Source organism: Malaclemys terrapin, chromosome 3 (genome assembly GCF_027887155.1).
Source record: "Malaclemys terrapin pileata isolate rMalTer1 chromosome 3, rMalTer1.hap1, whole genome shotgun sequence".
NCBI classification, from domain to species: Eukaryota; Metazoa; Chordata; order Testudines; family Emydidae; genus Malaclemys; species Malaclemys terrapin.
This window is the reverse complement of record NC_071507.1, coordinates 147486385-147502561: the sequence shown is the minus strand read 5'-3', so window position 1 is coordinate 147502561 and position 16177 is coordinate 147486385. Positions and strand designations below refer to the sequence as shown.

General features: G+C 47.7%; 1 protein-coding gene across 2 annotated transcripts in view; it reads right to left on the bottom strand.

The window, feature by feature from the left end:
* The window catches only part of PHIP (pleckstrin homology domain interacting protein), a 334660-nt gene that overhangs the window by 201340 nt on the left and 117143 nt on the right, over nucleotides 1-16177 (bottom strand). For both annotated transcript variants that reach the window (XM_054021954.1, XM_054021955.1), the window contains exon 9: nucleotides 4872-4972. In XM_054021954.1, the coding sequence (XP_053877929.1) occupies nucleotides 4872-4972 (101 nt within the window). The remainder of the gene's footprint in view (nucleotides 1-4871; nucleotides 4973-16177) is intronic.

Genomic DNA, 16177 nt, shown 5'->3' with positions numbered 1-16177 from the left:
GAGGTGTCAATTCCAGGAGAGGAAAAGCTGCTTCTGTAGTGAGCCAGCCACTCCCAGTCCCTATTCAAGCCCAGATTAATGGTGTTGAATTTGCAAATTAATTTTAGTTCTGCTGTTTCTCTTTGAAGTCTGTTTCTGAAGTTTTTTTGTTCAATGATAGTGACTTTTAAATCTGTAATAGAATGACCAGGGAGATTGAAGTGTTCACTTACTGGCTTATGTATGTTACCATTCCTGATGTCCGATTTGTGTCCATTTATTCTTTTGCGGAGGGACTGTCCGGTTTGGCCAATGTACATGGCAGAGGGGCATTGCTGGCACATGATGGCATATATGACATTAGTGGATGTGCAGGTGAATGAGCCACTGATGGTGTGGCTGATGTGGTTGGGTCCTCTGATGCTGTTGCCAGAGTAGATATGGGGACAGAGTAGGCAACGAGGTTTGCTACAGGGATAGGTTCCTGGGTTGGTGTTTCTGTGGTGTGGTGTGTAGTTGCTGGTGAGTATTTGCTTCAGGTTGGGGGGTTGTCTGTAAGCGAGGACTGGCCTGCCTCCCAAGGGAAGGACCTTAATGTCAGATGACATTTTGAACTTGACACATATCTAGGGTGGAGGCTTTCTAACTGCAGATATCTAAAATACATTAGAAACTGGGACTGAGAAGTTATTTAAAAATTGACAAAAAAATTAGATCAGACAAGTTGCACAGTTCTATGTAGACTGTTATTTAGAACAGGCTTGAAAGCTTGTCTCTCTCACCAACAGAAGTTGGTCCAACAAAAGATATCTCACTACCTTGTCTCACTTAGATCAGTAAGGCAACCACTGCAATAATATGTATGTCTACACTGAAGCTGGAAGTGTAATTTCCAGCTCAGATTGATACAACTGTACTAGCTTTGACTGAGATAGCGTGTAAAAACAGCAGCATAGCTGTGGCTCAACGGGCAGTGGGATGGATTAGCTGCCCCAAATACATATAGGATTGAAGACAGGATTGTAGTGAAGGCAACTAGTCCATCCTACCAACCATGGAGCTGCAACTACATGGCTATTCTTAGCATGCTAGCTCGATCAAAGCAAGAATGGGTACGTCTGTCCAAAATTACACCTCCAGCTCCAATGTAGACATACCCTATGAGAGAATCAAGGCATACACCAGTTTTAAATGTGATATTTGTCAAATAATTATGGATTACATTGTTACAGACCCAGAAAATCCCTATCCATCAACCTCATGTCCACCCATAAGGCCCTATATACTCATAGAATTTTTGATACAACATTTGTCTTGCAAAGGAATCTTCCTTGCCTTCTTCCCTCCATGCAGATTTGGGATGGAGGGGGAAAAAAAAGTTTGGAAGATTTAATTAATCTCTCCCTCTTTCCTCCAGCAGAAATAGATTTCCAAGTAGTAGGACCCTGCCTTTAGTTCTGCAAAGTAGCGTGTTTCCCCCCTGTGATGGGATATACAAACCCCACACTGGGCAACAAAGGGTTAAGGAGCTGCTGTGGGCTCAGCCAGCCTTGCCCTGCCACACATGCAAGAGATGCACAGGCTGGAGGAGGAGTTAAAAGGGAGCAGGACAGCTCACTTGGGGGTAGATGAGGGACAGGAGCAGGACTGGAACTTGCAGTTCCTGAGAAAAGTGCTGAGGGAAAGCATGATCCCTCCCTGATGACAACTATCCGAAGATCCCTCCCTGAGAGAAGGGAGGACATGCTTCAGGTACACCATGAGAGGGAAGCATTCCTCCCTCTCTCTCATATGTACTCAGTTTATTTGTGCTAATTCTCCTTGTTCTGTTTATGAACTATCCCTGAAGGGGAGAGACCTGGAACTGAACTGACCGGAGGGCCAAGGCACCAGGGGAGGCAGCCGCTGCTCCAAGGAAAGAGTTAACACACCATGCCTGACCACGAAGAGGTGCCATGCAGTGAGCGGACCCCATTCATGCTTTCCTGTTCAGTCTGCAAACTGTGGACAACAGAGGGATGGTAGGAAGTGGTTCAGGGAGGGCAGCCTGGAGGCACTCTTGGGTGTTGGACCCTTTTGTTAACCTCAGAGGGCCCTGGGCCAGAGCCTAGGGTGTGGGAGGGCCCAGGCTCCTCTACCAAAAGCCCCTCTACAAGTTGAACTACCTAAGCCCTGACCACTAGGTGACACTCCCCACAAGCGAAGATCATCACACCCCCATAGCAGCACAACATGTTGTAAATGAATATCTTCTATTTCAAACTACTACTGGAAACCTTCTACTGTGCTGGAGTGCTGCTGAGATCATGCTGCTTAGGTATTGCAGAGGAATCTTCTAGAAAAGCAAGAGGCCAGAGAAAACCCTTGATTCTTGCAATTCCATCTCCAATGTAAAGAATTAAAATGGAGGATCTCAACTATTAAATGGGAGAGGAGATTATGATTTTCCTCCTCTGGGGCTATCCACTGATACTTTCCCAATAATGTGCCTACCAGCTATTTCCCACCTATTCTTCCCAGAGACCCACTACTTCAGTATTCTAGACATGAACACAACATAATTTCTAATCCTATAAAACATACTTTATAACTCCTCCCCAAAAGACATGCCAACTAACTAATAACTACTTTATACTACCCAAAAAACAGTTAAACCAACTAAAACAGACACTTATTCCCTTCAATACTTGTCCCCCAGGCTCAAGACATCTCACAAAAAAAATCTAACTAAACAGATATGTACTGTAGATATGAATGAATGAGAAATAGTCAAAGATCCCGTATCCTAAGCAGCCTCAACGTCCCCACTCCACTGACCCTTTATTCTACATTCAATAGACTTGCCCATTCTGTCTCCCTGTTCCTCTACCTCAGCATTCCCACATCTCCATCCCCTCGTCCTTTACTAGCACCCATTAATATATATGTAATAATTAGAGCCCCATATATTCCACAATTCTGTCACTGCAGAATTTGCCTCAAAACGGAGCTCCATAATCTCAGGTTTGATAGGGGGGAAAAAATGTTTCTAGTCCTTGTAACCAAGGAAATCACACTGGAAACCATGAACAACTGTAAACTGATGTAGAAAAGTTTGCTTGAGTCTGCAGACAGCCAGAAACAATAGCTCAGAGGTGTGAACTGCTTAATTCATCTCAATCAGGATCTTGTGGACTGATCCTGTGGTGGTTAGATTTGACATGCCAAGATACCACAGAATTAAGCATTCTTGCCATGTAATCTGCAATTCTGCTGCAGCCAACTACCCCACATTTTATTTTGTCTCTCAGTATTGGCAATCCAATGTGTTCAAAAATCATGGGGTAGGCCCCCCAAAGTCATATGATTGTCTTAAAATTCAGAAGATTTAACTCTCAACCTACCGATCCACCCACACACACACTCTCTACAAGTTTTTTATTTGCCTTCTGGTTTTTGAGCCATTAGTGTATGCTCCGGTCAGATTTCTGAGCTTTTCTCCACAACAAGGGCTAGAAACCTTGTTTCTTAAAAGAAAACACTGAGATTCTCATCTAAACACTTGATTCCAGAAGCTCTGGCTTTAAGAAAAATTTCATAAAATCATTAAAGTTGGCAGCCCTGGTCTCGCTAGTCTACTGGGATATGCTTGTAGCTGCCTCTTGCTCTTTAGTTTTCCTAGTAAGGTGGAGTTAATTGGATTAGTGTATGCTCCCATAGCAGAGGGTCAAGAGTGAGAGCTGTAATACATCTTGTAGCCAGGAAACAGGGGAGCCAGAAATGTAAACTGGCAAAATGAACTGCCTGGAGAACAGTGCAGCAGTCAAGGCCTGGAAAACCTGAAAGATAAGATGAGGAAGCTGGCTACAAGCTCCCTTGCACACAGAAAAGAAAAGAAGGGTCTGAGCCAGACTGCTTGGACAACATAATGAAAGCCCAGGCTTCGGAAGTGGAGCCACTCCACCTGGAGAGCACAGCAAAAAAAATCCCATCCTCAAAAATAACCAATGAATTTTATGTTAATGAATATTTTCAAGACTGAGCCACAGATTTTGTGTGGGGATAGTAGAATGAGAATGAATAGTATTTCATGTTTATAAACTAAATTAAAGTTTGCACAAAAGTTAATTCTGTTGTGTCACAGAGTACATTATATCTTGACAATGCTTTCAAGACGATGACATGCACCCCACCTCAAGTTACTCCTCAGATTCATTTTAGACACCAGCACACCTACATAACCATCCAGAAACACCCAGACATGCTGCTACCTAGTGGGAGGGAAAGCAAGCTCAAACTCACCTCACCTTAAGTAGGAAAACGGGGGGAGGGGGAGGGAGGGAAGGAAGAAATAACTCTGATAGGCAGAAATTCTACAGGAAGATGAAAGAAAGAAGTGTCCGAATGTTAGGTGGGAGAAGGTATCATCCTACTAAAATGCTTTAAAATATTTCAGAATTTTAGTAGGATGATACCTTCTCCCACCTAACATTTGGAATTAAGAACCTTCTAGTTCTACTGCTTTCTTTAGCACTACTCCCATTTCAATTGGAATTAGGAACCAGATATCTATCTATCAATCAATAAAAAAAATTCAGCTTCTGTGCCAGGCCACAGAAAGTCTACCTGAACAGAAATGTATTAAATTGAATACAGTGAGGGTGGATGCTATATTTATTTGCTTCACTCTACAAAACCCTAAATACATTGCTGCACTAACTTAATCCTTAAAGGAAGCAGACAGACAATTTATAACTTTATACCAGAAAAACTATATTCTGTAACCATATAGAAAGTTAACTGATGAGTTAATTTTCAATTTGCTGACAGTAGTACCCAATTAAATTTCTCTAACACTCATTACCACTAGTTTTTCATGACATATAATTAAGAACATGTAAAACACAACTAACTTTATTTTAAGGGTGCCAGCATCCCACAGCCAAAAACATATTGTTCCATCTGCTCCAGTTGAAGACAGATATCTCTTTGATCCACTGCACAATGGAGAAAACTGGAGGAAAAAACAAACAAAAACCCCCACAGGTTAAAAAAAAAAGTATTTGTTCAACTGCTGTCCCAGTCTCTCAAACAGAAACAAATGACCCTAATTATTCAGTCTTTATTGAAAACTCAAGTAGTACCCAACACTACTAAAGGAAAAGTCACATAGTAGAGGGAAAAAATCACATGGTAGCAACACCAACTGGTAAAATATTGTAAAGTTCGTCAGAAGGATTATCTTCCCACACTAAAACAATCCTCATGGATGAATCCCCTAGTCCTACAAGTCTACATGCAAACCCCAAACATAAAAAAAAAGTTACTTACCTTTACAGTAACTGGAGTTCAAGATGTTTTGTCCTATATGTATTCCACTCTAGTTGCACATGCACCAGAGATTTCTGCTTAAGAGCAGTGTGTGACCAACTGCCACTTGAGCCCCTTTTCTACCACAGATCCCAAAGAGTACAGGAAGAGTCCAAAGCAGAGAGGAAGAAAGGCTGATCACGGAATACACATAGGGACAACACATCTCAAAGAAGAACAATGAGCTATCTACATGGGGGTGGAAGGCACTAATAGCCATCAGATGTACCCTGAGTGAGTTCTCCAAGGTCTTTGGCAAAAGGATATAGTCCAAAATATAATGTATTTAGGACTCTAGAAGCACAAGTTCACACTAAGCCACAAATCTCTACCACTTTTTGTATTGTACACTTTTCTTGTAGAATCTTTTCTACTGTTGATCAGAATAGTTTGCTCCTCTGAAGAACATATCTTTTCTAGTTCTGACATCCATCCAAAAAAAGTGGTTAGGTTGAGATGGATCAGGATTACCGATGATTCCCATGTTCTGAGTCAAGAGGCTTACTGACAATTCCCATGTTCTGAGTCAAGAAGTCCAACAGCAGAAATAATTGAATCAGAGGATAACTGGAGAAGCAAAGTAGTTCTGGAAACCAATACTGTATGAGCCACGAAGGAACTACTAAGATAATTACTGCCTTTTCCTGTTTGATTTTCCTGCAAAAATTAAAAACATATCAACCAGAGAGTTTGGAGTCTGACCCCCTCTGGAACAAAAACTTTTGACATTTCTTGTTCCTGTCTGTTGCAAACAAATCTACTGCCAGTCATCACCACTGGTGGAAAATGAACTGAACAACAGATTTCTGAATCTCCTATTCATGTTCTGTGGAAAATTATTTGCTGAGGTTATCTGCTAATGTGCTCGGCAGACCTGGCCGGTTATATATATTGATATATATCAATATCCTGGAGCCCAGAGGAGTTTACAGCTTATTGCCTATGAGCACAGAAGAGATGACTGTGCTCTCTGCTTGTTTATATAAAACACTGTAATCATGTTCGTCATGATCTGACTAGGCTGACCTTGAATCATTGGCAAGAAGTGTATGCATATGCTGTAAACTCTTCTGAGCTCCAGGATATTGATATATATAACAGTGACTCTTCTAGACTCTATATGCATCTGTTGCTATCGTTCTTATCGGAACGGGTAGAACAAAGGAAAATTCAATACAAACTGCATTCAGGTTTTCCACAAATTGAAAGGGAAGAGGATCTTTTGTGGAACTGATACAATGATGTCCAGACTGTGTTTGGTCAGGGCATACACTGTCCTCAACCAAGCTTACATTCAAAGTAGATGCAGTTTCGCATGCAATGTCATGGAAGCGCAAGAGGCCATAGGACCCATTAGACTGAGGCAAGATCTTACTGTAATTTGCAGAAAAGGCAGTTACCTTTTTCCGTAACTGGTGTTCTTCGAGATATGTTGCTCAAGTCTATTCCACAGTAGGTGTGCGTGCTCACCACGTGCACCGGTGCCAGACGTTTTTCCCCTAGCAGTACCCGTAGGGGGGGAGGAGCGCCCCCCGCGACCCCTGGAGTGGCGCCTGCCTGGCGTGGTTTAAGGGGAGCTGCGCACTCCCCCCACCCTCAGTTCCTTCTTGCCAGTCAACTCCGGCAGCAGGGAAGGAGGGCGGGATGTGGAATAGACATGAGCAACACATCTCTAAGAACACCATTTACGGAAAAAACTGCCTTTTCTTCTTCGAGTGATTGCTCATGTGTATTCCACAGTAGGTGATTCCAAGCTGTATCTGCTGGAGGTGGGTAGGAGTTCACAAGTTCTCGGGACGGAGTACTGCCCTGCCGAACCCGGCGTCATTCCTGGTTTGGGAGACTATTGCATAGTGCGAGGTGAACGTGTGAACCGCAGACCACGTGGCGGCCCTACAAATGTCCTGAATAGGGACGTGGGCCACAAAGGCAGCCAGTCAAGTGTGCCCTAACTACGGGGGAAGGAGGAACCCTCCAGCTCATAACAGGAGTGGATGCACGAAGTGATTCAGTTGGACAGCCACTGACTGGAAATCGGTTGGCCTCTCGCGCACTCAGCTGAGGTGACAAACAGCTGCAAGGACATTCTGAACAGCCTGGTTCGGTCGAGGTAGAAAGCCAGAGCCCGCCTCACATCGAGCGTGTGGAGGCGGCGGTCCTCATTAGTAGCGTGGGGTTTGGGGCAAAGGACTGGTAGAAAAATGTCCTGACCCATGTGGTAGGCAGAGACCACCTTCGGGAGGAACGTGGGGTGTGGGCGGAGCTGGACCTTGTCCTTATGAAAGATCCTGTACGGCGGCTCGGAGGTCAGGGCCCTGAGCTCCGAGCCCCACCTGGCCAACATGATAGCAACCAGGGAGGCTACCTTCCATGAGAGGTGAGACCAGAAACACGTGGCCAGCGGCTCAAACGAGGGCCCCGTAAGCCGAACCAGCACCAGATTCAGGTCCCACTGCGGTACCAGGGTCTTAGAATACAGGTAAAGCCGGTCCAAACCCTTAAGGAACCAGCCAGTCATAGCATGGGAGAACACCGGGTGTCCTTGCACTGGGGGATGGAAAGCCTATATGGCTGCCAGATACACACTCACTGATGAGGGCACCAGGCCCTGGGCCCTCAGGCGGAGGAGATAATCAAGGATAAGCAGGATCGGGGCAGCCGTTGGGGATACACCTTGGTCGGTCGTCCACCTAGCAAAACGAGACCACTTCGCCATGTAGGACTGATGAGTGGAGGGCCGTCTACCCTCAAGGAGGATGCGCTGAACCGGAGCTTAGCATGTCCTTTCCTTGCCACCTAGCCACTGAGCAGCCACACCGTGAGGTGAAGAGCTTCGAGTTTGGGGTGGAGGAGACTGCCCCGGTCCTGAGAGAACAGGTCTGGGCGGAGTGGCAACAGCCACGGCGGAGCCACCATCAAGCCCAAGAGGGTCCCGTACCAGTGCTCCCTGGGCCACGCCGGGGCAATGAGGACGACCCTGGCCTTGTCCGTCTTTATTTTCTCTAGGACCCTGCTGATCAGCATATAGCAGTTGGCCTGACCAGGACAGGAAAAAGGCATCAGAGATAGCGCCCCTCCCCAGGCCCCCTCTGGAGCAGAACCGAGGGCATCGTCGGTTCTGTCGGGTCGTGAATAGGTCCACCTGGAGGGCCACTTCCGGGTGAAGGGACCACTCTTGCTGAGAGAAAAAATCCCTGCTCAAGCAATCCGCCCTCACATTCTGGGCGCCCAGTAGGTGAAAGGCTTTTAAGTGGATGTTGTGAGCTATACAGAAGTCCCACAGACTGAGGGCTTCGTGGCAGAGGATCGGGCCCTGCCTTGCCTGTTGATATAGAACATCAAGACCGTGTTGTCTGTGAGAAACCTGACTATCTTGCCCTTCAGGTGTGAGCGGAAGGCTATACACGCCAGCCGCACCGCCCTGAGTTCCTTGATGTTTATGTGAAGGGTCAGGTCTTGCGGAGACCATAAGCCTTGGGTCTGAAAATTCCCCACATGGGCTCCCCAGCCCAGGTCCGATGCATCGGACACCAGCTCCACGGACGGGGCCCTGTCCCAGAACGGGACCCCCTGAAGCATGTTGCTTGGTGTGGACCACCACCGTAGGGAGGCGATCACCGAGTTCAGCATGGTGAGGACCTTGTCTAACCTGTCTGTGGCTTGGGAGAACTGCGAGGCCAGGCAGAGTTGGAGAGGCCTCATCTGAGCCTGGCGTGGCGGACCACATACGTGCACGCCGACATGTGACCTAGCAGCTGTAGGCAGGACCTAGCTGTCGTCACCGGGAACCTTACGATCGAGTCGATGAGCCCTTTCAGGGTCTCGAACCTGTCTGGGGGGAGAGAGGCCCTGGCCAACGTTGCGTCCAGGAGCGCCCCGATAAACTCTATGCGTTGGATTGGGACTAACATGGACTTGGTGTTGTTTACCAACAGGCCCAGGGCAGTGCATGTGGACAGGAGGAGTGCCCCATGATCCCTCACGTGTGATCGGGAGGTGCCTTTGACCAGCCACTCATCCAGATAGGGGACTATCTGGACCCGCCGGCGCCTGAGCTAGGCTGCTACTACTGACAGGCATTTTGTAAAAACCCAGGGGGCAGTGGACAGACCAAACGGGAGGACCGTGAATTGGTAGTGATTCTCTCCCACTACAAAATGGAGGAAGTGCCTGTGCCCCTCTAATATGTGGACAAATGCATCCTGTAGATCTAGGGCCGCGTACCAATCCCTGGGATCCAGGGAAGGGATGATGGAGGCCAGAGAAGGGATGATGGAGGCCAGGGAAACCATGCAAAACTTGAGTTTTACCAAGTACTGGTTCAGATCTCGCAGGTCCAGTTTGGGTCTGAGCCCCACTTTGGCCTTCAGGATAAGGAAATACTGGGAGTAATACCCCTTGCCCAGGAACTCCTTGGACACCGCCTCTATCGCTGCTAGTTCTAGGAGCTTCCCGACCTCCTGCTTGAGCAGAGCCTCGTGTGATGGGTCCCCTGAGAGGGGCGGGGCTGGAGGGTGGTTGGGCGGGTAGGAGGTAAACTGGAGGGTGTAACCTTGGGAGATGGTGTTGAGGACCCAACGATCCGAGGTGAGCCGCGACCATTCCGGGAGGAACGCACACAATCAATTGGAAAAAGGGAGCTTTGTTGGGGATGGATCCCTGCTGAAAACTGACAGGGTACCCCCGAGTATCCCGTCAAAAACGCCTTTAACTGCCTGCTTGCCCTTAGAGGACCCAGGCTGGGGGACAGGCCGGTATTGTCTTTGCGTACGTTTCTTATAGTCCCGTTGCTTCTTATGGGCGGCCTCGTATTTTGGGAGGGCAGCCCGGGCGGGAGCCTGCTGTAACTTGAACTTGGGTTTTGCCGGAGCAGGGACATAGAGGCCCAGGGTCTGGAGGGTCGTGCGGGAGTCTTTCATGCCGTGCTGCTTTGTGTCTGTTTTCTCCGCAAACAGCGCCGTCCCGTCAAAAGGGAGATCCTGCATTGATGACGGCGCTTCACTAGATAGCCCAGAAAGCAGAAGCCAGGACGCCCGTCTCACGGACACCGCCGAGGCCGTGGACCGTGCAGCCGTGTCCGCTGCATCTGAAGTGGCCTGCAGAGATGCCCTGGTGGTAGCTGCCCCTTCCTCCACGAGCGCCTTAAACTCTTTTCTATTGCGCTCCTGGAGGGAGTCCTCGAACTTGGGGAGGGATCCCCACAGATTAAACTTGTAGCGACCCACGAGAGCCTGATGGTTTGCTACTCTCAGCTGGAAACTTGATGACAAATACATTTTTTTCCCAAAAGCATCCAGCTTCCGAGAGTCTTTCTTCTTTGGGGTCAGGGCTGGTTTCCCATCGCTGCCTGTGGTTGACCAACTCAACCACCAAGAAGTTGGGCGCCAGGTGGGTATACAGATACTCGTGCCCCTTAGTGGGTACAAAGTACTTGCGCTCCACCTTCTTAGAGATGGGAGCCAATGAGGCTGGTGTTTGCCACAGGGCACTTGAAATTTTCGCCTTTCCTTCGTGGAGCGGCAAGGCCACCCTGCCCAGTGCCGAGGGGGACAGAACATTGAACAGAGAGTCTGAGGGCTCCTCCATTTCCTCTGCCTGGAGATGGAGGCTTGCTGTCACCCTTTTTAGTAATTCTTGATGGGCCTGGTAGTCCTCCTGCGGGACGGAGGGGGGCAGGGCCGCAATCAGCTCCTCCGGACGGGGCGAGGAGGCCGGTGCGGGGCTTTGGGTGTCGGCCAGCACCGGAGGGTCCACCACCTGGTCGGACTCTGGGCACGGCACCGAGGAAGTGAGTCCGTCGACTCTTTCCTTAGCGGTCTAGGGATGGAGGCTGATAGTGCTTCCGATGCCCCGGCCACTGAGCAAGCCCCCACTGGGGGCTGCGCCGGAGGCCACGATGCCCACTGGTACCACTGGGCTGGCCACGACGCATGGTGCCATGGCACTTCCTGAGGCACCGGCGGGGCTGGCCGATCAGGCTAGCTAGCCTGGCCTTAGACGGGCGACTGTGAGCGGAGGTCAGGCTGGCGGATGACACGCTGCTGCCTTCAGACCAGGAGTGGCGGCGGTGCTGGGATCTACGTCGACCATGGGACCGCGACCTCGAGGCAGGAGAACGGCACCGACGGTAGTAGCTGCTCTGTGAGCAGTCTCGACGGGCAGACCCTGGACGGTGAGGAGCCGGCCTTGGCGGAGACTTTGAGTGGGATTCCGAGCGGGAACGGCGTCAATGGTCATGCCTTGACCGACTCCGGTACCACCTTCGAGACAAGAACCGTTGGCGACATCTGCTGCAGTCTTGTCTGTGCTTGCGCCGTGAAGACAGTCTAGCTGGCGTCGAGGGCGATCCACATGGACCCTATGCGTTGGACTGGGAACGGTCACTGGGCGGTGAGCGGTGTCGGGAATGTTCCCTCGACCGAGACTGGTACCGGGCCGGTGGCGACTGCGGCAATCCCAGTGGTGGTTTGCCTCTGGAGCGTGGGGCCAACATCGGTGGGGCTCCTGACACCGGCATGGACATGACGTCATTAGCTGCGTGGAGGACTTCAGGCGCAGATGGCATCCAGACATCCGGAGAGGCCTGCTCCGAAGGGCCGGGCTACTCCGCTCCGTGTGAGTCGGCAGCCTAGGGCCTGATGGGGAGGGAGGATTACCCGACATTGGCCTAGTCTCTGTCCCAGACTTCCCTTGGTGCCGTTGCGAAGAGGGAGTCTTTCCGGTCCTCTTGGCATGCTCTGTGGAAGGGGAGCGGTGCCGACTAGTCGAATGTACCGGAGGATCTCCGCGTACCGACGCCGCGGTGCTGGGTACCGGATCAGAGTGGCATGCCGGGGTCGGGGCCAGTGCCGACTCCATCAGGATGGCCCGGAGTCTAATGTCCCTTTCTTTTTTAGTCCGGGGCTTGAACAACTTGCAGATCTTGCACCTTTCGCTGATATGGGTTTCTCCCAAGCAGCGCACACAATCTGTGTGCGGGTCACTCCTTAGCATAGAACACCCACAGGAGCCGCACGACTTAAATCCCGGGGCATGCTCCGGCCTGGGCTCACTAACTAAGTAAACTTCACTGAAAACTAAACTGACTACAGGTACTACCGAACAAACCATTCTGGGGACAAGCTGCAGCAAGGCTGGAGCTAAGCAGTTCCGACACACTTTCACTGATGGCAAGAAGGAACTGAGGATGAACTTATACCGTGTCCGGCTGGCACCACTCCAGGGGTCGCAGGGGGCTCTCCCGCCCTACGGGTACTGCTAGGGAAAAAACTTCTGGCACCGGTGCACGTGGCGAGCATGCACACCTACTGTGGAATACACATGAGCAATCACTCGAAGAAGAATCACTTGAAATTGGATGATGAGGCTGGATATAGTCTGGAATCTGTTGTGAGGTAAGTACTCTTTTGCTGTCCTGGAATACAGTATCAGGCCAGTAAACTCTATACATTCTGTTGGTGTTAAAACTGACTTTTCTTCTTTTACTCTCAAACAGAGTCTGGAAAAGCTGGGGAGCCATTCACATAGAGTTTTGAACTTCTTGATAGGACTTTCGCTTGAGAAGCCAGTTGCCCAGATATAAGCAGTCTATCGTGCCCTGTTATCTTAGGAAAGCAGCCACCACTTGGTAAATACCCCTGGTGCCAGTGTCAGGCCAAAGAGAAAGAACCCTAAATAGGTAATGATTTGGACCAATCACAAATCAGAAATCTCGTGTACAAGATAATATATTTATGTGGAAATAATTCTAGAGGTCAACAGCTGTAAACCCATCTCCCAGATCTAACAACAGTATTATGGAAGCTAAGGTAACCATGCTTAAATTTCAAATGGTGAATGAAAGTGCTGAGCATTCTAAGGTCCAGGAGTGGCCTCCAACCTCCCATCTTCTTGGGTACAAGAAAATATTTGAAGTAAAAAAACTTCGCTTTGGTGTTAATGAGGCACAGCTTCTATTGCTCAGAAAGGAAGGAGAGAATCCTCTTTCTGGACAAGAAGTCTCCTTTGAGAGGGGTTCCTGAAAAGGAATAGGGAAGGTGGGTAGGGAGTGGGAAAAGAATGGAATTGAATCACATGAACAGTTGTAATAATTTTTAACATCCCCTTGTCTATTACAGCATTCTATGCTCTCCCATACTGGAAAAGAGAAAGTTTCCAATAGGAGTCTGGGAAAAAGGAGCAGCAGCCAGATCTAGAGGAATGATTATTTTGCAGCTCTCCACAATCCCATCAAAAGGGATGCTTGCTGGTCAGCACAGACTGCAAAGAGAAAGCAGACAGATTTCTCTTCTGTAGTTTCTGACTTTTCCTTTGAGGTTCTGGAGACCTTAGCTAGTAAAAAGAGGACGGAGTTGTCCTCTGTCTAGGGTAAGATTGAAGTTTACCATATTTCCTTTTTATTATTGGAGTATAAATGTCTAAAGAACATAAGGCAGCATGGGAATCCTTAAAAGAGTGGAGGGACCCATTTGTTCTCTCACTGAAAAGATCAGGGTGCCCTAATGGAAGGTTATTCACTATGGCTTGGACTTCTTCCAGAATACTCAAAGACTTAAGCCACAATGATCAACACATCATGATAGAGGTTACCAAAGAGCATGAAGTGGTATCTGCCACATATAAGGAAGCCTGTAATGAAGGTCTTGCTATTAAATGACATTCCGTTATCAATGACCGAGATGGCTCCCTGTATTCCTTTGGCAACTTGTGAACAAAATTTGTGAATTTATTATAGTTGTGAAAATCATACTTTGCCATGAGAACTTGGTAATTAGAAATTTGAAACTGCAGACTTACAACAGAATAGTTTTTGTCCAAAAAGTCTAAATGCTTGACATTAGAATTAAATGGGGCTCTCTTAGAATAGTACTGTTTATTTCTCTCATTAGCTGCAGCTACCAAAAGATAGCATAGTACTGGATGGAAGTACAAGTATTCAGCTTCTTTTGCAGGAAAATAATATTTCTTCTCAGTCTTTTTAGAAGAAGAATAAATAATAGCAGGAGTATGCCATACAGTCTTTGCAGGCTCCAAGTGAGCATCATTAATCAGACGCATGATTTGCCCCAGCATAATAGTATGAAGGATATCTAATAGTTTATAAAGAGCCTCTCAGGACTTCCTCTAACAGTATTTGGAACAAATTCATTACCCTCTTCATGAGTTCTTAAAAGTTCTTGAAGTAGTCAGTACATAATAGTGAGGCTGGTATCACTGCCTCATCCACAGAAGACAAGGAAAGGACTTCAGAGGCTGAGCTAGTCTTTTCCTTCAGAGAGTTCCTCCTGATATTGAGTATGCACAGAAGACCCACGAGGCTTAGCGGACTTCTGCTTCTTTCTCTTCATCACTCTCTTTGAGAGGATACTGGAAAGGATGTCCCCTATAAGAGTCCCTGAGTTCCCAATATGGCCACTGAACAGCACTGTACCAGTAAAAAAATAAAAATAAAAAGGGGAGGGGGGCCCTCAGGGCGATGGATATCAGGGCATATGAGGAGCCTGATAATCCCTTTATCTGGAATAATGGGACATCTTGGACTACCTTTCTGAGCCAAAATTTGAGGCTGGGACTGGACCACAGGGGATGGATCAAATGCAATTGCCCTCTTCTGTTCATCTGGCACTGGCCCCTGTCAGAAGACAGGATACTGGGCTAGATGGACCATTGGTCTGACCCAGTATGGCTGTTCTTATGGTCTTATGAACAGGCTGTATATAGGGAAATACGTAAGTGAATTGCTCACTCTGTTCTGGGAGTCAGATAATGAATATGATACATCTGACTCCAGAGGAGGAACAGTGGGAATGGGACTGAAATGAAGCTGTCCCTCTCTTAAGATTAGTAGCAGGGAGGAGACTGGTACTAAGGAAGTAACTGAGTCCTGTACTGGAGATAAATGTAAGCCTCCTGACAGCAATGGGGATTTGGGCTCAGACATGTGTAGGTCCCCTAATACCACGCATTGAATCAGTACTGTGAAGCTGGATCAGTCTCTTTACTGTTGATGAAGCACTCAGTACTGATCTGCTTTCTACAATGCATCAATTGGTATCAATGATGTGGTGGCAGTTGATGCCGATGGTGGGTACTGTAACAAGAGACTTAGTACTGGGCATGATCATAGGGTCCTATGACATCAGTGCCGCAGTGCTGGTTCCACACTCTTTCAATGCTCCATCTGTACCTGCACCAGGTTGTGGAGCTTCACTCATCTTGGAACGAAGAGGCAATTTCAACTTTAAATAAAAAAAAAAAGAAGAAGAAGAAGATACAAGGGGAACTTTGTCTCATTTCCTTGGGAGGGTGTTTAACTTTTCGCTTCTACTTTCCCCTGGCTCCTCCTATCCTTTAAGGTAAGCTTAACTGCATGCGCTCTGGAGCTAACCAATGCCAAGCTGAAAGAAGCACACTCTGGCTCTTCTGTCCATTGTACAAGGGCGTCAGGTGGGCCCAAATTTGAGGCTGACCACTTGGAGAGGGGAAAAAACAAAAAACAAAACCCCCACATTTTTAGCCTCATCTCCCTGGAATTGCTTGTTCTTTCGGAAAATAACCTACAGATACAGCACTTTAGGTGAGTCTCATGTCCCCTCAAACAAAAAAGGCAGCAAGTAGAGTCATCACTGAGAGGGAAGTGCTCACTTCACAGTATCTGAAGCCGGGAGATTTTAGCATAATCAATTCACATAATACTAAACAAAAGAAGGAGGGGTATGGATTTTATTTTGCACAAACATTTAAGTTCTCTTAAAAATACAGTCCAAAGATACTGAACTGAAAAAAAAAAATTAAAAAAAAAAAAAAAAAACGAGAGCTACATCTCAGTCCAAGTATGCACTGATGAAAC